General features: G+C 44.9%; 1 protein-coding gene across 2 annotated transcripts; it reads right to left on the bottom strand.

The window, feature by feature from the left end:
• Positions 1-2,238: 2,238 nt before the first annotated feature.
• Positions 2,239-12,686, bottom strand: LOC141160795 (gamma-crystallin-1-like). Of its 2 annotated transcripts, none has more exons than XM_073645582.1 (3): positions 12,678-12,686; positions 8,754-8,996; positions 2,239-2,514 (listed from the first exon to the last, which is right to left on the bottom strand). In XM_073645582.1, the coding sequence occupies exons 1-3, from the start codon at positions 12,684-12,686 to the stop codon at positions 2,239-2,241; spliced, it is 528 nt and encodes a 175-aa protein (XP_073501683.1). The 2 variants fall into 2 exon arrangements, with proteins under 2 accessions (XP_073501683.1, XP_073501682.1); XM_073645581.1 differs by lacking the exon at positions 12,678-12,686 and adding an exon at positions 10,075-10,083.
• Between the last annotated feature and the right edge of the window lie 10,353 nt (positions 12,687-23,039).

Below are 23,039 nucleotides of genomic sequence, written 5' to 3'. Positions count from 1 at the left end.
GCCCGCTGCTCTGGCAGTCCTGTCCTGCCCTGCTTCTGCCCGCTGCTCCGGCAGTCCTGTCCTGCCCTGCTTCTACCCGCTGCTCCTGCAGTCCTGTCCTGCCCTGCTTCTGCCCGCTGCTCCGGCAGTCCTGTCCTGCCCTGCTTGTGCTCGCTGCTCCTGCAGCCCCGTCCTGCTCTGTTCTTGCCCACCGCTTCGGGCGTTCCCTCTCTGCTGTGGTTGTCTACCGCATCTGCGGTTCTGTGACCCAGTCTGTACTGGGTCTTAACCTTTCTGTGCTCCAGCCCGTCCTTTCGGCCAATACCTCCCTGCCTGCATACTCGCCTCTATCCACCCATCTGCATACCTGCCGTGTTTGCTTACATCCACCAGTCTGTGCCAGCCTAACCTGCCTGTTCCAGTAATCCCAGTGTGGGTCAACCCCCGTGTCCGGAGTTTGACCTGGAGTAGCACCTGGTCCCTCTGCCCGGTTTCTCCCTGGTGCACTGGCGTCGTATGCCGTCGTGTCACCTTGGTCGGATCGGCCAGATACTTAGTCACGCCCCTCCAGGCACTCTCCGGTCCATGGTCCAGTGGAACCACAACACCCGCACACGCCAGTTAGTCCGGGCGTGTGCATAACAATTTCTACAGTCATTATTTTTACTATTGAGTATGTGGAAAAATAGTAGTAGAAAGAGATTTTGAGTTCTACATTAGTAAAAAAAAGTGATTGTAATGCACTTTTTAAGCCATGTAACAGCCCTTTTAAACAAAACACTAAAATGATAGGTAAATGTTAATGTTACATGTAAGCATTAAAAATAGTTAAAAAAATTCTGCAGACCTCTTGTACCGCTCAAAAGAGTTACTTAATGCTTATAAGGGTCAAATATATGGTATCTAAATGAGATTGTAGTTGATGGAGTTTTACTGCAGTTCTAACTATCTTTTGATGAAGTAGCTATTTCTGCTATGAAAGTAATCAAGAGAAGCATACGTAAAGTATGACATGAATGAATTTCTTAGATTTGTTACAAAGTTTCACTTTCTTGCTAAAGTGTTGTTCTCTTCTTCATAGGTGTCAGATATTGTTTGCAAAACAGGCACTTTTGCAATTTACTGCATATCACAGCAGCCATTCTCATGATTTAAAGAAGTTGTACACTACTTTATAATGCCCCCCTGTGTATCCCCCAGGGCCACTAAGACTTTTTGTAAATACCCTATGTTGCAGATAATACCCTATGTTGCAGATAATGTGAGTGGCGCTATCGGTGGCCACTCACAGGCATCAGGTGACCGCATGCTGACGTCACGACAAGTGAGGCGTGACTCAACGCTGGGGTTCCTGCGGTGGCTGCTGGGTTGTGGGTGGGGTTAACCCCGCGTCACACCCAGCATCCACGGTGCACTTTCCCAATTAATGGGGAGAGGCATAGCGTGCGGTGGATGCCGGGTGTGATGCGGCGGGGTAACCCCGCCCACAGCCTGGCATCCACCGTGGAACCAGGAAGACAATGACCCCCAGCTGCTGCCAGCACTTGTCGTGACATCAGCGGATGTCAGAGCCGGCTGTAGCCGGCGGTCACGTGATGCCTGTGAGCGGCCAGTGATAGCGCCGCTCACAGGCTTTATCTGCAACACAAGGTATTTACAAAAAGTCTTAGGGGCCCCGGGGGGATACATTGGGGAGGTAATATAAAGGAGTGAACAACCCCTTTAAACACTTTTATTTAGTTTCCAGCTAATTGCAAAGGAGACTGACCAATACAGCTGTCTAGCTTGCAAGCGCTGCACTGAAGCTGGCCAGAATTAGGAGATAAGAGAATGCCCAATTGATCAATGGTCAGCTTCAAAACAGTACTTACAACCTCAGTAGAGAAGAGCTTTTAACCAATGCAGATGTTCTGCTGTCTAGTAGCTTTGCTTGGTCTCCCAGGCAACAAGCTGTGAACAAAACAAAAGAAAACTGTTAACATTTGAAGTGCTGAAAATTTTAATAAACCGTGAAATGCAAATTTGTTTGTATTTTCAAACACTATCCTATAATATATCCCATTTATGAAGTTAGAAAAGCCCTTTAATTTAATGTTAACATGCTAAAGATAAGTATGATTAAATAGTAATTTTAATCATGTCAAATGGACTTACAGGAAATTGCTTCATAGCATAGTCAAAAAAGTAAAAAAGAAACATAAGAAGGTTTTTGTGTTTAATTTTTTATTATAGACAAAGAGCAAATAAAGAGCCTGATTTTCAGAAGAAATCTTGAACACGTCTAAAGGATCCAACCCTGGAGTTAATTGCTCCCCAGTCGTTATATCTTCTGTACTCTGCAGGTCTCAGGTAGTACTGACGTCCTCTGTAGTTATGCTCCTCAAAAAAGATCCAGTGGCCTTCCAGGACATTGCAGGAGTATATATCAGGATATCTGAATTCTTCGCGTACGTGTGGACAATCTTCAGTAAACTCTTGCATTGCACCATGGAAGTCTTCTTTCTCATAAATCCTAATTCTGAATGTACCACGGTGCTTAAAGAATAAGAAGGTTAATTTATTAATAATACTCTCAAAAGTGTCAAAATCTATGTCCTCCTGACTCAGCCTACAACCATTCTGGAACATATTGAAATATTGTGAACACATTTATTACTCACTTTGGAGCCAATTTATTAAGACAGTCCTTGTGCATGCCATTCTTAATGAAGGGCTCACTGGAGTACAATGCACCAAATTTATTAAGACGTGCACACCATTTAATGGATTTGGTGCAATCTCGTTGTGGTGTGCGCCACCCCGCAACTCACTGAAATGCTTCTCCAATCAAGGATGCATTCAGTTATAATGAATTTGATGGCAGGTATAGCCACGCTATGTCTCGCCCTGGCTTCTCCCAGATCCGCCCATTTTTACAGATCTGGTTTATTCTGGCATGTTGTGCAAATATTTTGTAATTTTTCAACATGTTTGGCACAAACACTTTTTTAATCAGTCTTTATGCCTTTTCTATCAATATTCCTACTACAAAAAAAATGCTGTTGTTGCTCATAGTGACCTGTCATCATATAATTTAAGGTAAACTTGTTGGTTGCCATCTGTTGCCTGGATAAATGAGGTCCATAATTGCATTTTAATCACTAGTTAGACCTCTTTAACAATAGTTCATATTGCATGTAGGAAATATTACAAAACTAGGGATAAAAAATAATGGTGGCAATGTACTTTTTTTGTTTTCTTATTTTAAGGTAACCTGTTTACTCTAACTAGAAATCAAATTACACCTGCTAATTAGGTATCCAAAGGATCCATCAAAGGACATCAATATTCTTGACAATGTCCCTCTCCTCACTGAGTCCCAAGAAGAGTAACATAACACACTGTAGCCCTGAGCCACCAAAAACTAAATTTAGGGTTGCAGTGCAGACATTTTTGAACCTCAGTATATAATCTGGGGTAGTGCCTCATAATATTTCTAAAGAGGAGAATAAATCCATATTATTACAAATTATACCTTTATACTATTAAAAGAAAAAGGAAATAAACTTTGTAATTCATATCCAACAAATACTTTTACATATATCTATGCGGTGACCAAATAATATCCAATTAATACTATGTGACGTATTTATAGGATATTATTTGGTCACCACATAGATATATGTAGCGCCCCGAGGGTTCGGTTGCTACAGGGGTATTGCACCTCAACCAGAGGTGTGATATTCCACTCCCGGGTAAGGATGGAGTATGGACCAGGGCTCAGTTAGCTGCATACACCACACACACACCATTTCCAGGGGACAGCTCTACAGTGCTCCCATTTAAATATATATGCAGGCACATCTGACTATGTCCCTGGCTGGAGTGGGGAGGGGGGAGGACAACCCAATGGTGTAGGAGCAGAAGGGGACGGTTTCTGAGCATAGGTAGGAGCTCATTGGGTGCTGGTCACCTGAGCTCACACACAAAGGAGGAGGTATATAAGGCGGGCACCATCTTAGTTCTGGGTGCAGAAAGAGAAGTTCAGTCTGTGAAGAGAAGACAGGGAGCAGAGGCTCTGCAGGAGTTCTGCTCCAGAGCCAGGCCCCGGGACGCGGGCAGGGCGAGACAGAGGGGAGAGAGGAACAGAACAGAAAGAGAAGGAACCAAGAACTAGAAAGCCTCAGAAACACGAAGGTAGAAGGGACCCTAAGGACCCAGGAGATAACGGGTGACGGGTCAGGCAAGAAAAAGGTACCGGATCCTAAGTTGGTGGAGGCAAATAATCCTCATCCAAGAACCGGAGGTCGTGATCATTTAGCGGTGCGACCCCCCGCCAAACCTGCTAGGAAGGCACCATATAGGATAGCGGAAAACGGGGCCCACGTTTGCCCGCATAGATCCGCGGCAGCTGGACAGAAGTTTGGTCACTGGTGGGGCATGAGCCAGAGAAAGGACAGAAGGGAGTCCTGTGCCATAATCTTGAATTGCCTGGGGGTTGACCGAGCCCCTCACCTGGTGGACGCAGCACGGCTTGGGCAGTCATCACCTGTACAGAAGTGGCTTGGAGTATACGAACTGTGAGTAAAAGACCCTGGACTGCAACACATTGTCTTTGTGTTTCTTACCGCGCCAGCACTAACGGTACTGGGACACCCTGCACCACCACCCCCAGAATTCTCCTACACTGCCCTGAGGCTACACTCTTCCCGTGAGGAGTTATCCTATCCCTGTGCTGCATATCTACATCAGCCTCAGCGGTCTGCCTTGTAGCGGCGGTCCTCCCTGACCGCAATCCACGGGTGGCGTAGTCGGACATTCAAAACCTACAAATACACTGCCACAGCATTTGGCCTGACCACCCTGAGCCACGGGATCGGGTTGCCACTACTACCCCCATCATCACACTGAAGCCCGATTCCGAGTGCCCCACGGCCCAGGGGGCGAGTCAGCTTTTGGCGTAGTCGGCAGGATCGTGACCAACCCGCCACAAACGGGTATTGCACGCCTGAAAAGAGACTGTTTCACTGTATTAAAGATGGCGCCCACCCCAGAAGAATGGACGCCATAATGTGCGTGCCAAAAGACAACAGGAAGCCACCTCCTATCGTGGGCCAGGTCCCAGAATGGCGCCAAAAAGGAGCCCACCCCCAACAGCCATGAGTGCGGCTGAGGAGATGTCCATTAAGGTGGGGGGGCTGCCCCTGAAAGTAATTGTCAGCAGATTGCCCCAAGACCACCCCAAAAGGGGGCGGAAAGAGAATAAAACTGTGGGGCAGGGTGTGGTTTGGATCAGTCTCACCAGGCCGCACTCAGAGATGGAGACAGGAACCAGCTCCAGCACCCTGGCGCGTGGCCGACTGCCGGCCGAGCCCCATGCAGACTCACGGAACTAATAGCACAGCTCCCCAAAGAAGACCCGGAGTTCATGCGGACTGCGCTGGAGGAGCTGGACTGGAGGATGGTCCGAGCGCAGCGGGACGTCCTCACCAGGTGGAAGGAGGTGATGGCCCGGCGGGCCATGACCCAGCTGCAAGGGACGCTGCTACCACCCAGCAGCACGCCTGCCTCCGAGGGCGGTGAGAACAGATCGGATGCCGAGGACGATGCCGTAGAGGAGGCCGTAGCAGCGGAAGCAGGTAACGGAGGCGTCCTTACCCCAAGTCATGGGGCCGTCAACCTGCCCCTGTATCCTGTTGCGGAGCCCGAAGCCCAGGGAACCATCACTGTCACCGTGCCTCCACCGCTTCCAACAGGTCCCCAGGCCGCCGACACCACCGGCGAGCCCCGCCCCGCACCGTACCCTCTGACCCCGGGCGTGATCAGAAGATGTCCACGGCAGGCCTGATCGCAAGGCCGAGTACCTCCAGGCGCCGCTATCCCGCCCGTGCCCCCGACCTCTATGATACCACCTCTGGGCGCGGACCTGTTCACCCAACATACGGGTCCAGATGGAGAACCCTTTATCTGGCCGCCCGGAAGGGTTAATTCTTGGCGGAGGAGAGGCCCGTACGGGGAGGCCGGAGTACCACCTGAGCCCCTCATACCTGCTCCGGAGCCTCTGGAAGTCTCCCAGCCCCCGATGGAGGACGCCCAGTATGAGTGGGACCCGACCGGAGAGGACTTGATCGGGTTCGCACAGGAAACGCGGGAAGCCGCAGCCCGCCGACGGGAATCTAGCCGCCAGCAGTTGGCGATGTTTGAAAGGGAGCAAAGGGAGCGGCGCGTAAAGCAAGAGAAGTTACAAGTTTAAAGTGCGGAACAGAAAATGAGAACCCGGCGAGACCCCCGAGCAGCCCACGGTCCCCGAGCCACCGGGACTGTCGTCAAGTTCCAAATGGAGCACGGCTGGGGTTTCATCAGAGACCCGAACACCATCAGCGACGTGTTCGTGACCCGGAGGGATGTCGAGAGCCACCTGCCGGAGGGTCATCGTGGACGGGATTTGTATCCTGGAGACATGGTGTCCTACACCCGACACCAAGGCGTAAAGGGGTGGTACGCCTTACACATCCATAGAGTAGCAGAGGAGGAAGAGCAAGACTACTCTGCCCAAGGATATCAAGAGGGCCCGGATGGGCCTGAAGATTACCAGGAGCAAGGCGCATATGGAGGTCAGCATTCACAGTGAAGTGGAGAAGCGCCAGTGTACATAGTTACCCGTCAGGGTACAGAGACTGTTTTGGGACTGTTTCCGCTTAGAGCGTGGTCCCCGTTGGGACTGATATGGAACTGTTAAAAGTTGCCCCCTTTCCTTACCTGGCTGAGGACTGAGAGCAGCCACTCCCCTCTCCCAGTCTGGCTGAGGACTGAGAACAGCCATCCCCTTCCCTACCTGGCCGAGGACTGAGAGCGGCCGTCCCTGTAAATAGTTGGGCTTCCTAAAGCGCCCCCTATTGGTTTTATAAAAGGACTGCAACGTCTACCTCAGGAGAAGTTTGCTAGACTTTGGCACCTTTAAGAAAAATGGACACCTGGTTGCAAGTTGCACCGTGGCCAGTGAATCAGAGTTTACTTGAAAATGTTTTATATGAAAAGTTTTATATGCTGCTACATGATAATTAGAATGATTTATATGACATAAGAGTTCCGGTAGTATTAACAATATCTAGTAAAAGAAAAATGTTGTAAAAGAGACTAGTGTTTACCAAAAAGGGAATTGAACAATGTTGTCCGTTTTCTAACGTAAAAAGTTATTGAAAAAGTTTTACATGTCTTGTAATCAAATGCCTTTACTCTTTTCCAGCTCGAGGACGTGCTGTGGTTTACCAGGGGGGAATGTAGCACCCTGAGGGTTCGGTTGCTACAGGGGTATTGCACCTCAACCAGAGGTGTGATATTCCACTCCCAGGTAAGGATGGAGTATGGACCAGGGCTCAGTTAGCTGCATACACCACACACACCCCATTTCCGGGGGACAGCTCTACAGTGCTCCCATTTATATATATAAAGGCACATCTGACTATGTCCCTGGCTGGAGTGGGGAGGGGGGAGGAAAACCCAGTGGTGTAGGAGCAGAAGGGGACGGTTTCTGAGCATAGGTATGAGCTCATTGGGTGCTGGTCACCTAAGCTCACACACAGAGGAGGAGGTATATAAGGCGGGCACCATCTTAGTTCTGGGTGCAGAAAGAGAAGTTCAGTCTGTGAGGAGAAGACAGGGAGCAGAGGCTCTGCAGTAGCTCTGCTCCAGAGCCAGGCCCAGGGACATGGGCAGGGCGAGAGAGAGGAGAGAGAGGAACAGAACAGAAAGAGAAGGAACCAAGAAGTAGAAAGGCTCAGAAGCACGAAGGTAGAAGGGACCCTAAGGACCCAGGAGATAACGGGTGACGGGTCAGGCAAGAAAAAGGTACCGGATCCTAAGTTGGTGGAGGCAAATAATCCTCAGCCAAGAACCGGAGGTTGTGATCATTTATCGGTGCGACCCCCCGCCAAACCTGCTAGGAAGGCACCATATAGGATAGCAGAAAACGGGGCCCACGTTTGCCCGAATAGATCCGCGGCAGCTGGACAGAAGTTTGATCATTGGTGGGGCATGAGCCAGAGAAAGGACAGAAGGGAGTCCTGTGCCATACTCTTGAATTGCCTGGGGGTTGACCGAGCCCCTCACCTGGTGGACGCAGCACGGCTTGGGCAGTCATTACCTGTACCGAAGTGGCTTGGAGTATACAAACTGTGAGTAAAAGACCCTGGACTGCAACACGTTGTCTTTGTGTTTCTTACCGCGCCAGCACTAACGGTACTGGGATGCCCTGCACCACCACCCCCAGCATTCTCCTATGCTGCCCTGAGGCTACACTCTTCCCGTGGGGAGTTATCCTATCCCTGTGCTGCATATCTACATCAGCCTCAGCGGTCTGCCTTGCAGCGGCAGTCCTCCCTGACCGCAATCCACAGGTGGCATAGTCAGACATTCAAAACCTACAAATACACTGCCACAGCATTTGGCCTGACCACCCTGAGCCACGGGATCGGGTTGCCACTACTACCCCCATCATCACACTGAAGCCCGGTTCCGAGTGCCCCACCGCCCAGGGGGCGAGTCACATATGTATAAGTATTTGTTGGATAGGAATTGCCAAGTGTATTTTTCTTTTTCTTTTAATAGTATTTATAAAGGTATAATTTTTAATAATAGAGGTTTATTCACCTTGTTAGAAATTCACTGTATCCCTTACATGACTAATATACTGTAAGTCTATTGCCTTGTAATACCACTTTCTTAAGCCATTGCAGAAACAGAGATTGTAAGCAGAGATATGCTGATAAAATTGTAAACTCCCTTTGAAAACTTACTTGTGGAATTATGCGACAAGACCTAATAGAGTCATTATGGCTTGTCCAGTGAGAAAAGTCGGGATACTCTCCTTTTTTCAGGAAATACTGATTGCCCCTATAGTTGGGGTGCTCATACAGCATCCAATTTCCATTTTCCACGCGGATGGAATTACAGCGGCTGAAGTACGAGTTAAGTTCAGAACAGTCAGAGCTGCACTCATAAGAGCGACCCTGGAAGTTTCTGTCCTCATAGAAGATGATCTAGAGTGGAAAGAACAACACAACATTATTTTTACATTTCAATAAATAGTATAGCAATAATGAAAGTCTAAAAGAGAATCCAGGGAAAAAGGAAACATATCCATTCCTGTGTTTGGAAAGAATATTTTATGAAATTAAACGCATATGTGAATTTAGTCTTAAACACACAAAAAACACTTTCAGAAAAGCAGTTAAGCAGCACATCAAGGCCATATGTGTTCTATTATGAAGTCATACAGCTTTTGTGTCCTGCCATACTATGATCTGCTGGAAAATACCACAATCTTTATGAGGCAGAAAAAACACTATCTGTCTTGCTATAGAACTGAAGAGCTATGTAGTTACAAAATGGGCATATTCACTTGCATGAGTGGACACACATTGGCACAGTCCTAATATCTAGAGATCTTACTATGTGCAGTTCAGGAGAAAAAAGGTTACAACAACATATGAAATTTATTATTCAGCTTTCCATCCCTGAATTTAAAAATGTAAAAATATACAGGAGGCTCTCGAAAATAAAAGAATGAATATACTCAACTACCAATTTCTCACCTCATATACAGTTGTGTATATAACCCTTTCCTCTGGTTCTACTGGTTAGCTTCCCCACCACACCGTGAAAAACTGGCCAAAATATGCTTTGGTTTAAAAATGATCTTTTATGTGTATGCATGTATATATGCAGATATGAATATATTCACACCATGTTTGTTTTCAGACATTTTAGTTTAAAATACCTTATTGACATGTTTTGGGGAAAATTTTGTTTTTTCTAATTCATTATGGGCATGTAACTGCAAAGTGCAGTGAGCATTAATAAAGAATATAAAATAGTATTGCACTAGTGATTAAAAAAAATAAAGCAAATAAATGCAAACTCTAATCATGATATTACAATGGAGATGCAATAGTAATGATTTAAATGCATTTCTGCAAATATGTATGAATGTATGCATATGTGTATGTATGTATGTATAGTTTAATGATTGTGAACATGTTCATTGAGCACAACTGTCACACAACTGCCCCCAAAATATTTGAAATTTACATTTTTCTGCATATTTACATAACTTACCTTTCCCATGATGGTTTATTGAGGGGGTTCTAAACCAAAGTGCAACATAACAGTAACACAATTCTTCTTTATATAGTGTTTTTTTATTTCTTTGTGAAGCTAAACAATTTGAATGTGAATAGCTGCTGCATGATTCAAAGAAAACTGAATAGTCTGCTAATGCCGGACTTAGAATTGTGCTGACAGTGTTTTGCCTCCATAGAATGCACTGAGTCTAACAGCAAAGTAAATTTAGCACAAAAGACAGCATGAAAAGAAAAAAAGAGAAATAAAGAATGCCTGCCTCAATAGAAAATGATTGAACAATTGAAAAGATAACATTATTTAAATTCAGTTGTTTTTTAATACTGTATATGCATTACATGAAGAACAACAATCACTGTCCTTTAGGTAATACATATACAATCTCAAATAACTCACTGATGGGCCAATTCATATTTTGAGTGAGCATTGGGTGAGCACATTTTAATTATTTTAATCCTTCCTCCTTGCAAGAAAAATCAGTGAGTGAATCCAAAAACGTAAATGTCGAAATTAAAACCGAAATTGACAACTGTAAAAGTTTATGAATAGGGGAGGTATATACAGTCATGACTGAAAATGTTGGCACCCTTGAAATTGTCCCAGAAAATGAAGTACAGTACAGACCAAATGTTTGGACACACCTTCTCATTTAAAGATTTTTCTGTATTTTCATGACTTTGAAAATTGTACATTCACACTGAAGGCATTAAAACTATGAATTAACACATGTGGAATTATATACTTAACAAAAAAGTGTGAAACAACTGAAAATATGTCTTATATTCTAGGTTCTTCAAAGTAGCCACCTTTTGCTTTGATGACTGCTTTGCACACTCTTGGCATTCTCTTGATGAGCTTCAAGAGGTAGTCACCGGAAATACTCTCCATTCTTTGTACGTGGGAAAACTTGCAAAATCGACAGTGTATCAAATACTTATTTTCCCCACTATATGTGTATATATATATAAATTACTGATGTCCTATAGCTCAACGATGTCTTGAAATGGAAGCTTGAAAAGCTTAGAGTTCTTAGTCTTTCCCTATTGATCACACCAGTCTACTGCACATATTAATCGTGTTATGCAAAAGGAGAAAACGAAATGCTCAGAAAAGGCCGATGTTAGAACCCTCCTGTTCGTTTTTTCTATCTTGTGTTTTGCGGTTACGTGACCAGCTGCCTATATATTCCAGCTCCGCCCTTCTGGCTTTGGACTTCAGTGTTGTTTTGACTGTCTCTCTAGCCAGGTGCTTCGGTGCCTACCTCTGTCAGTTCTTGGTCCTCTGGGAATGTCAGTACTTTTTGTCAGTTTGTCCTTTTGGCTCTGCAACAACTTCTGTTTAGGAGGTGTCCCATTTTTGTCCCAGTCCTTAGTCCTTTTAGGGACCCCTCCCTTAATTCTATAGGTCTCCGTTCAGACTAGCCGAGGACGAAGGCGGGTCTGTTCACAAAGAACATGCAGCCTGCTACATCGTAGGGATTCAGCTTAGTCTATTGTAGGGACAGGTTTCCTTATCTTTCCTTAGTTTTGTTGCAGATAATAACAGTAAGTCCAGCCCAAAAAAATAAATAAATAAAATAAAAGGAAAGAAATTCAGGGATCAGTATGGTTTCTGTCCAGGATTTGGCTCAACCCCTGCAGGGATTGTCTCTGGAGGTGGCCGATCTTCAGCAACACGTGAGTAGCTGTCCGGGAGCGCATTTTGTGGAACCGAAGGTAGGACTGCCTGATGTTTTTTATGGTAAACACCAAGATTTTTTTTCCTTTAAAAATGCTTGTTTGTTATATTTTCGTTTGAGACCAAGATCCTCTGGGAATGAATCACAGTGCATTGGTTTTATTATGTCACTTTTGCGCAATGAACCACAGGGGTGGGCCTTTTCTCTCCAACCTAATGATCCGTGTTTAAATTATGTTGAAGAATTTTTTTCTGCTATGGGGCTATTATATGACGATCCTGATCGAATCTCATCTGCTGAATCAGAACTTAGACGTTTGGATCAGGGTCAGATGATGTTGAAATTTATTGCACACACTTTAGAAGGTTGGCTTCAGAAGTTAAATGGAATGATTCTGCATTAAAATGTGTATTTCTTGCTGGTCTGAGTGAAAGGGTTAAGGATTTGCTAATTGCATTCCCTGCACCTGAGACTCTGCAGGAAGCTATGCAGTTCGCTGTTCGTATAGACAGGAGACTGAGGTCCAGGGTTAATGATGTAAAGACTCCTGTTACTTCAGGTCCTAGTTCCCAGAAAATCTGCTCTGACAGCGGAGAACCAATGGAGCTTGGGGAGATGTCACTCCGCTCTCAGGAAAGAGATCGGAGATTCGCCGATGGTTTGTGTCTTTATTGTGGTAAAAATGACCATTTGATTAAGTATTGTGAGCGTCGCTTAAATAAAGAAAAAAAAAAGGTCAGTTACGCCGGTATGGCTTGTTTACCCTCTGCAGGAGTATTTCTTTCTGGGAGTACTACTCTGCAAGGGGATTTGATTGGATTTCAGGTATTTGTAGATTGTGGTTCAACACTTAATGTGATTGATAAAGGGTTTTTGGAAAACCTTAAATTGAAATCCAAACCTTTGTCATCACCTATTTCTGTGGTTGCAATTGATAACACTCCTTTGAATTGTATTACTCACAAGACTGCAGCATTTCCTCTCACTATCAATGGAAATCACCAAGAATTTTTGGACTTGGTTGTTTTGGATAATTTGCCCTCTCCAGTTGTTCTAGGATTGCCTTGGTTAAGACTGCACAATCCTTTACTGGACTGGTCTACTAATGTGATTAAGTCTTGGAGTCCGAAGTACTATGATAAATGTTGTAATGTTCGCATTGCGGCTGTGGAAAAAGGTGAATTACCTGTACCTATTCAAGATTTTTGGAGGGTTTTTTCGGAGGAGGAGTCGCAAGTTTTACCTCCTCATAGGGATTATGATTGTGCCATTGAGTTTGTTCCGGGTGCTACTCTTCCCAAAAGTCGCTTGTTTAATCTGACTATCCCTGAAAGAAAGGCCTTGGAGGAGTACATACAGACTAGCTTGGCTGCTGGTCACATTAGACCTTCTAAGTCACCTGAGGCAGTTGGATTCTTCTTTGTTAAAAAAAAGGACGGCGGTTTACGTCCATGTTTGGATTTTTGTGAAATTAATAAGATTACCGTATGCAATTCCTACCCATTGCCGTTAATTCCTGACTTGTTTAACCAGTTAGTGGGAGCCAAGTGGTTCTCCAAAATTGATCTCCGGGGGGCATACAATTTGTTACGTGTGAAGGAGGGTGATGAATGGAAAACTGCTTTTAACACTCCGGTAGGTCATTTTGAGAATCTGGTGATGCCTTTCGGTCTTACCAATGCACCTGCATTTTTTCACAACCTTATTAATGACATCCTGAGACCTTTGATTGGTAAGAATGTGGTTGTGTATTTGGATGACATTTTGATTTATTTACCAGATCTAGAGTCCAATTGGCAGAGTGAACGTGAAGTTTTGCAGTTATTGAGTGACAATTCACTCTTTGCTAAGCTGGATAAATGTGAGTTCGCTGTGCAGAAAAATAGTTTTTTGGGCTACATTGTCTCCAGCGAGGGCTTTGAGATGGACCCTGTGAAGGTTCATGTTGTGCAGGAATGGCCTAGGCCTATTGGTTTGAAATCTATACAGAGATTTTTGGGTTTTGCCAATTATTACAGGAAAGGTGCCAATACGGCCCCGTGGACTACTGAGGCCATTGAAGCGTTTGAGTATCTCAAAGAGAGGTTCAGTTCGGCCCCTATCCTTATGCAGCCTGATGAGACCAAGCCTTTTTTGGTCGAGGTCGATGCTTCATCGGTGGGGGTCGGAGCAGTTTTGTCTCAGGAGAAAAAGGGTGGAGAACATCCTTGTGCCTTCTTTTCTAAAAAAATTGCGGAAACCGAACTGAATTATGATGTTGGAAATCGGGAGTTGCTGGCTATTAAACTTGCGTTTGAACATTGGCTTCATTTTTTGGAAGGCGCTAGATTTCCTATTCAGGTTTTCACAGATCATAAGAATTTGATCTATCTGGATGCTGCCAAGCTCTTGAATGCCCGTCAAGCTACAGTACAGACCAAAAGTTTGGACACACCTTCTCAATTAAAGATTTTTCTGTATTTTCATGATTATGAAAATTGTACATTGACACTGAAGGCATCAAAACTATGAATTAACACATGTGGAATTATATACTTAACAAAAAAGTGCGAAACAACTGAAAATATGTCTTATATTCTAGGTTCTTCAAAGTAGCCACCTTTTGCTTTGATGACTGCTTTGCACACTCTTGGCATTCTCTTGATGAGCTTCAAGAGGTGGTCTCCGGAAATGGTCTTCCAACAATCTTGAAGGAGTTCGCAGAGATTCTTAGCACTTGTTGGCCCTTTTGCCTTCGCTCTGCGGTCCAGCTCACCCCAAACCATCTCGATTGGGTTCAGTTCTGGTGACTGTGGAGGCCAGGTCATCTGGCGTAGCACCCCATCACTCTCCTGCTTGGTCAAATAGCCCTTACACAGCCTGGAGGTGTGTTTGGGGTCATTGTCCTGTTGAAAAATAAATGATGGTCCAACTAAACGCAAACCGGATGGAATAGCATGCCGCTGCAAGATGCTGTGGTAGCCATGCTGGTTCAGTATGCCTTCAATTTTGAATAAATCCCCAACAGTGTCACCAGCAAAGCACCCCCACACCATCACACCTCCTCCTCCATGCTTCACGGTGGGAACTAGGCATGTAGAGTCCATCCGTTCACCTTTTCTGCTTCGCACAAAGACACGGTGGTTGGAACCAAAGATCTCAAATTTGGACTCATCAGACCAAAGCACAGATTTCCACTGGTCTAATGTCCATTCCTTGTGTTCTTTAGCCCAAACAAATCTCTTCTGTTTGTTGCCTGTCCTTAGCAGTTGTTTCCTAGCAGCTATTTTACCATGAAGGCCTGCTGCACAAAGTCTCCTCTTAACAGTTTTTGAAGAGATGTGTCTGCTGCTAGAACTCTTTGTGGCATTGACCTGGTCTCTAATCTGAGCTGCTGTTAACCTGTGATTTCTGAGGCTGGTGACTCGGATAAACTTATCCTCAGAAGCAGAGGTGACTCTTGGTCTTCCTTTCCTGCGCGGTCCTCATGTGAGCCAGTTTCTTTGCAGCGCTTGATGGTTTTTGCAACTGCACTTGGGGATTCTTTCAAAGTTTTCCCAATTTTTCAGACTGACTGACCTTCATTTTTTAAAGTAATGATGGCCACTTGTTTTTCTTTACTTAGCTGCTTTTTTCTTGCCATAATACAAATTCTAACAGTCTATTCAGTAGGACTATCAGCTGTGTATCCACCAGACTTCTGCACAACGCAACTGATGGTCCCAACCCCATTTATAAGGTAAGAAATCCCACTTATTAAACCTGACAGGGCACACCTGTGAAGTAAAAACCATTTCCAGTGACTACCTCTTGAAGCTCATCAAGAGAATGCCAAGAGTGTGCAAAGCAGTCATCAAAGCAAAAGGTGGCTACTTTGAAGAACCTAGAATATAAGACACATTTTCACTTGTTTCACACTTTTATGTTAAGTATATAATTCCACATGTGTTAATTCATAGTTTTGATGCCTTCAGTGTGAATGTAGAATTTTCAAAGTCATAAAAATACAGAAAAATCTTTAATTGAGAAGGTATGTCCAAACTTTTGGTCTGTACTGTAGGTGGGCACTTTTTTTTTTCTCGGTTTCATTTTTCTGTTACCTATATCCCTCGTACTAAGAATGTTAAAGCCGATGCTTTATCTCGCAGCTTCTCTCCTACGGTCGGTTCCGATGAGGAGGAGAGCATTTTGCAGAAAGGAGTTGTGGTGGCGGCTTTGGACTCCGTTTTGGAGAATGGGATTCTGAATGCTCCATCTAACACTCCCCATGGGATGCTGTTCGTGCCTAGAGCCTTTAAGAGAGATTTGTTTGTGGAGTGTCATGAATCTCTGTCGGCAGGTCATCCAGGAGTTCCGGAGACTAAGAGACTTATCCGTCGCAGTTTTTGGTGACCTGGATGGCAGAAGGAAGTCATCAAGTGGGTGCATCAGTGTACTGTGTGTGCTAGGTCAAAGGCTTCACATACTCCTGCTGCGGGGTGGCTTTGCCCTCTGGAGGTTCCTAGTGTGCCTTGGACACATCTCACTATGGATTTTATTACTGATCTTCCGGTGTCCGAGGGTTTTACTGTCCTCTGGGTGGTCGTGGACCGTTTAAGTAAGATGTGTCATTTGGTTCCATTCATTAAGTTGCCCTGCGCCAAGACACTCGCTAAGGCGTTTGTTAATGAGATTGTCAAGCTCCATGGCGTTCCCACGGATATTGTTTCTGATAGAGGACCTCAGTTTGTGGCTCGCTTTGGCGTGCTTTTTGTGACAGTTTGGGAGTCCATTTGTCATTTTCATCTGGTTATCATCCTGAATTGAATGGACAGACTGAAAGAAAGAACCAAGATGTAAAACAGTTTTTGCGTTGTTTTGTGGCGGACAATCAAGAGGTGTGGTCTGAGTTTCTGCCTATCGCAGAATTTGCTCTTAACAATCATACATTCTCCTCTGCTGGGTGTTCTCCTTTTTTTGTTGTTGTACTGGGAGACATCCGTCTTTTGGTTCGTTCTCCAAATTGGGGTCGGAGGTGCCGGAGGAGAATTTTTCTGAGAGAGTTTGGACTAATGTACGTTGTAACCTGCAAGAGGCTAACAAGAAGTCCAAGAAGTATTTTGACAGGAAACGTAAAGAGGTTTTGTTTACTGTGGGTGACATGGTTTGGTTGTCCTCGAAGAACCTGCGGTTGAGGATTCCCTCTAAAAAACTGGGTCCTAAGTTTGTGGGTCCATTTAAAGTGCTTCAGGTTGTTAACCCGTATGCTGTTAGGTTGGATGTCCCTACTTCCTGGAAGATTAATCCTGTGTTTCATGTTTCCTTGTTGAAAAAGGCTGACGTATCTAATAGGGACGCCACTGTCACAGTTCCCCCTGTGGTGGAGGACGGCGAGTATGAAATTTCTCGCATTTTGAACTCTAGATGGCAAAGAGGGAAATTACAGTATTTTGTCTCCTGGAAGGGTTTCGATCCTGAAGACAGCTCCTGGGTAAGGACGGATGATGTCTTTGCTCCTAGGCTTGTTAAAGCTTTCCACAGGAGGTTTCCAGGTAGGCCTGGGCCTGGAGGATCCAGAGGATCCTCATAGAAGAGGGGGTACAGTTAGAACCCTCCTATTAGTTTTTTCTCTCTTGTGTTTTGCGGTCACGTGACCAGCTGCCTATATATTACAGCTCCGTCCTTCTGGCTTTGCTGGACTTCAGTGTTGTTTTGACTGTCTCTCTAGCCAGGTGCTTCGGTGCCTATCTCTGTCAGTTCTTGGTCCTCTGGGACCGTTAGTACTTTTTATCAGTTTGTCCTTTTTGCTCTGCAGCAACTTCTGTTTAGGAGGTGTCCCATTTTTGTCCCAGTCCTTAGTTCTTCTAGGGACCCCTCCCTTAATTCTATAGGTCTTCGTTCAGACTAGCCATGGACGAAGGCGGGTCTGTTCACAAGGAACAGGCAGCCCGCTACATCGTAGGGATTCAGCTTAGTCTATTGTAGGGACAGCTTTCCTTATCTTTCCTTAGTTTTGTTGCAGATCATAACAGCCAATAATCCCAAATTAGCTAAAGGCATCACAAAAAACATAACATGATTAACTACTGGCACCATCAATTCATAAATAATATAAACATTCCACATAACAATGAATAATTTGTACAATCAAAAGTGTGATATTTTATGGAGGCTAATGAAACAAAAACCATCATAAAAACCATAGTGAAGCCAAGTTCTTTTTCTTTTCATTCAAGAAAGGTTCATGAGAAAATCCCAAAACAGTTGAAGAGTAGAGATGAGCGGTGTTCGACTCGAACTGTTCGCCAATCTCAAATTCGAACTGTTTAGGGCGGTGTTCGAGCCGTTCGGCGAACACGAACAATTTGAAAAAAATTCGGCTGTTCGAGGTTATGTTCGATAACTGTTCGTGCACCAAAATCATAACTGGATTTTTTCTCAGTAATGCTGAAAATTAATGTTAATACGCAGTTTAAATGTACAGCGGGGTGGGGGGAGGGGCAGGGGATGGATCTCTGCATAAATAATGAAGATCTCCATTTTTTTCCTCTTTCCCGCATTTACAGTGGGGAGGTGCAATCTGTCAGACTATCAGCAGCGCACACACGGAGCGAACTGCTTTTTTTCACACAAGCAAGGGCATATGTCATTGGCAGTGTATGTCACATGTCCTTGCCCTATAAGACCCAGCCATTTTCTCCCTCGCCACCATTTTCACACTGCTGCAGCTACGTGTTAGACGGCACCGCAGTTGCTGTGTGAGCTAGACTTTGTTAATTTCAAGCCAATTTTCGCACAAATCTACAGATAGCTTGGGAGTAGGGAATAGTTGTGATTGCAGCCCTTTTAAGGACTAGGTTACATCATTTCCTACGACTTTTACCAGGTAGGTCTGTGCTCTTAAATAGATAGGTTGGGAGTAAAGACTAATTGTAATTGCAGTCCTTTTCAGGGCTAAGTTACATCAGTTCCTATCACTTTTATCAGGCAGGTCTGTGCTCTTAAATAGATAGGTTGGGAGTAAAGACTAATTGTTATTGCAGTCCTTTTGACGGCTAGGTTACATCAGTTCCTATCACTTTTAGCCAGGCAGGTCTGTTTTAGTGCTGTGCAATTTTTTTTCACAGCATTTGGCTAAATCTAGCAAAGCAAATCCTTTTTGGCCTCTTGCAGTGTGTGTTAGTCAGTGGAGTAGCCTACCTGTGTTGCAAGCTACACCACCTGTGCATAGAATACCAATTTTTTTACTGCACCTACTGAAGTAAAACCTTTTGGGCATAGCATCATTCTATTAGTCCATCTATACTAACCTCCACCAGGTTGCAAATTCAAAATAATTTTTATCTGCATCTAGCTCTGAAAATGTTACAACTCTCCTGTTAGGTTTTTTTTAGTTTGCTGGTCACATGACCATTTTGCCTATTTAATCCGGCTCCGCCCTCCTGGCTTTGCTGGACTTCATTTGTATTTACTACTGTTGAGCTAGCTTGTTGCTCTGTTGCCGTTCTCTGTTAGTTTTGCTAGGTCTTCTGACCCCTATGCCTTTTTGTTGTGTGTTTGTCTTTGACTGCTACTATTTCTGCTAGGAGGTGTCCAACTTTTCCCAGTCCCTAGATCTTGTAGGGATCCCTCCCTCACATCTATAGGTCTGCGTTCAGACTAGCCGAGGACTTTAGCGGGTCTGATCGCAGGATCAGGTTCCCCGTTACATCGTAGGGATCTAGTTTAGTTCTATTGTAGGGACAGATCTCCTCTCTTTCCTTAGTCTCTGTAGCAGATCATAACAGTAAGTCCAGCCATAAAAAAAAAATATATATATTTTCTCTCCCACAGCCCCTCTTCCTGGGGCTGTGGGAGAGAGACCTCTCCCTGTCAGATCTAGGGTCGTCGATGGACCGTGTCCTCTTTTGGGCACGCTACATCGACGACATCTTCCTGATCTGGCAGGGCTCACAGCAATGCTTAATTGAATTTATGGACAAACTCAATTGCAATAACGTAAATATCCACGTTACATATCAGTGTGATCCCAACAGGGCAGAATTTCTGGACGTGACTCTTAATAGAGAAGCGAATCAGAGCATTAAGACCAATATATTCAGGAAACCCACATCCACCAATACATTGCTGCATGCATCGTCATCCCACCCACAACACATGATAAGGTCGGTTCCGGTGGGCCAATTTCTGCGTTTAAGACGGCTCTGCTCAACGGACAGTGATTTTCTCACTCAGTCCAGGGAGTTAATGGAGAGGTTTTATGCCCGTGGTTATAGCCGTAGATCTGTGAAAAAGGCCTTTAATAGGGCTAAATACTCTGCACGAGATGACCTCTTATATGGGTCAAGAGATGATACCAACACTGAGATCGTTAGGTTCATCACTAAGTACCACACTCAAGCACCGGCTATGAGGAGAGCACTGGAGAAAGCATGGCCGGTGCTCATGAATGACCCGATTCTAACGAGATATGTGTCTGAAAAACCATGCATAACTTTCAGACGCGCTAAAAATTTAGGGGATCATCTCGTGCGGAGTCATTATGAGGGGGTACCCCGACAGACTTTTTTGAGTGGTGTGGGTGGTGTACGGCGTGGATGTAGTCCGTGTGGCCGGTGTGTCGCCTGTCCCAACATTGATCGAAGTAATGAATTTTGGGACTCTGATGGTAATAGACTTCCGATCACTAGTTACATCACCTGCCAAACACGGTACGTGATATACCATGCAACCTGTCCGTGTGGTCTCATCTATGTGGGCATGACTACTCGTCAGTTTAAAACACGGGTAAGGGAACACGTACTGGGCATAGAGGCGGCACTTGGCCACACTGATGCATCCACCCTCAAGACCATCCCACGCCACTTCAAATTATACCATGGATGTGACTCCACTGGGCTGAGTGTGAGAGGTATAGACAATATAGTTGTAGGTATCCGTGGTGGTCGAGTGACCCAGAGGTTGGCCCAGCTGGAGTCTAAATGGATATGGGCACTTAAAACCCTGCAACCGAAGGGGTTGAACGAGAGTATTAGCTTCGTCCCATTTCTTTAATTTCCGGTCTGCATGTGATGTCCTCAGTTGTTTTTATATTCTTTTTTGCATTTCAGATTTTATCATTGTTCTTATTTTAATGCTGCACATTGATTCTCCACTAGATTGTTGCCCGTGACATATTGTCTGCCCTGTTACCAGTGATGAGTGAGTTGCCCTTACCTCCCGGTTCTCCATTGTTTGACATTGTGCAGCTATCTACCTGGATTCCATGGAGGATGGTGATGATGTAGTCTTGCAGACACCATGAGAAGATGATTGCATAATTCACTGATATAGCATATATTGAGAGATATATGTGGTTTTTGCTGTTACATCAATGTATTATTTTTTCTAATGAGACGAATCTGCAGAACATTGTATTGCACAATGCTCTAATGGGATTGATATTTATGTACTCTATATTGTATGTACTGATATGGATATTGGTTAACAGTTTTGGATATACATATGTCTTCCATCTATTATGGTAATATTTTTGATTGCAGTACTTATTTGTATACACATTTCCTATTTGCTCCCTTTCTTGTCTGCCTCCTATGTTCCACCTGAGTCAATTTTGTCCTCTCCTCCTTCTCCTTTAAATCTTTCTTCTTTCGTTCCCTTTCTTTGTCTTCTGCCAGCTGTCAGGTGCCTTGGTGGTGGCTCCGGTGCACGCCATCGCTGTCTGGCCGGTACGCGGTCCCTCCGCTTCGCGCATGCGCCCAGTGGCTCTCGACGTCCTTGTGATGCCGACGCCGCTGTGCGCCTGTGGTGCGGCGGAGTTTCCGCGTCATTTTTGGCCGGGCAGCGGTGGTGTTTATATCCCATGATCATGGGGGTGGCACCTTGGGCTTCATCATGTGAAGCGAGGGGGCGGAACTTGGAGCCACATGACAGGGCTGTTGATGCCTCTCCATGGATACGCAGTGAATGTGGCAGGAAGTTAGTCACATGCAGTGAGTGAGACAGGAAGCCAGTTACTCGGGCTTGATCATGTGAAGTGAGGGGGTGGAACTTGGAGCCACATGATAGGGCTGTTTATGCCTCGCCATGGAGACGTAGTGAATGTGGCAGGAAGTCAGTTACAAGCAGTGAGTGAGACAGGAAGTCAGTTACTTGGGCTTGATCATGTGAAGCGAGGGAGTGGAGCCTGGAGCCACATGACAGGGCTGTTGACGCCTCTCCATGGAGACCCTGTGAGTGAGGCAGGAAGTCAGTTACATGCAGTGAGTGAAACAGGAAGTCAGTTACATGGCACTTCCGCTTTACTGTGCAACATGTGCACGCTGCAGATATGGATGTGGGGGTATAAAAGGTGGATAGTTGATGTGCAGTATTACCCCTTGAAAAAGGTTTTCCTACCGAAACGTGCGTCGGGGTGACGGTAGCAGAGCCTGTCTGGTGGCCTTACCCAGGTACATAGCTATTTTAGCTTATTTATGACCAATTGGTTGTATTACTTCCATCTGTATAAGGGTTTTAACCCTTTTGTTTCTGGGTATTTTGATTGTGATGGGATATTATTGCTTTGGGGGTACTATTTGTAAAAGGTATTCATGATGGGTGGTATATATTTATTAATACATGTGACCCTGTCGCTCCCCCCCCCTTATATTTCCACTTGCTATATAGGCTGACCTTTCGGGCGCTGTGTCACAGTTTTTAACATTGTTTTATTCATGTGGATCCAGCACTCTGTGTCTACTCTGTCGTCCGCATTTATCTTTGTAATTTGTGTTTACTACATGTGTTAATAAAGGAATTTTCTTACTTCTTTACAATTTTGAACTTGTGTGGCCATCTTTTTGTTTCTCTGCTTCACAGAGGAACAATCCCCCCTTATCTTTATTGTTACAAGATGATGGCCCGTTCTCTTTATTAGTCCTATATGCAATAACATGGGTCCATTGGGATTAGATTTATCTTCACTGTGTTGTTTGCATCTGAGTTTCTGTCTCTCACTATATTTTCTCTAAGGAAAGACCTCCAGTTTTCCATCATGGTCTCGGTGCAAGATTTGGCTCAACGCTTGCAGGGACTCTCTCTGGAGGTGACCAAGCTCCAACAACACGTGAGTAGCTGTTCTGGAGTGCATTTTGTGGAACCTAAGGTACGTCTGCCTGATCTATTTTTTGGCGAACAACAAGATTTTTTTTCTTTTAAAAATGCTTGTCTATTATATTTTCGTTTGAGACCCGGATCCTCTGGTGATGAATCACAGCGCATAGGGATCATAATGTCACTTTTGCACAAAGATCCTCAGGGATGG

This window comes from Phyllobates terribilis, unplaced genomic scaffold, assembly GCF_046119375.1.
Source record: "Phyllobates terribilis strain yellow unplaced genomic scaffold, ASM4611937v1 Scaffold_9__5_contigs__length_417890890, whole genome shotgun sequence".
NCBI lineage: Eukaryota > Metazoa > Chordata > Amphibia > Anura > Dendrobatidae > Phyllobates > Phyllobates terribilis.
The sequence above is the reverse complement of the archived record's forward strand: the minus strand, read 5'-3'. Positions and strand labels throughout refer to the sequence as shown.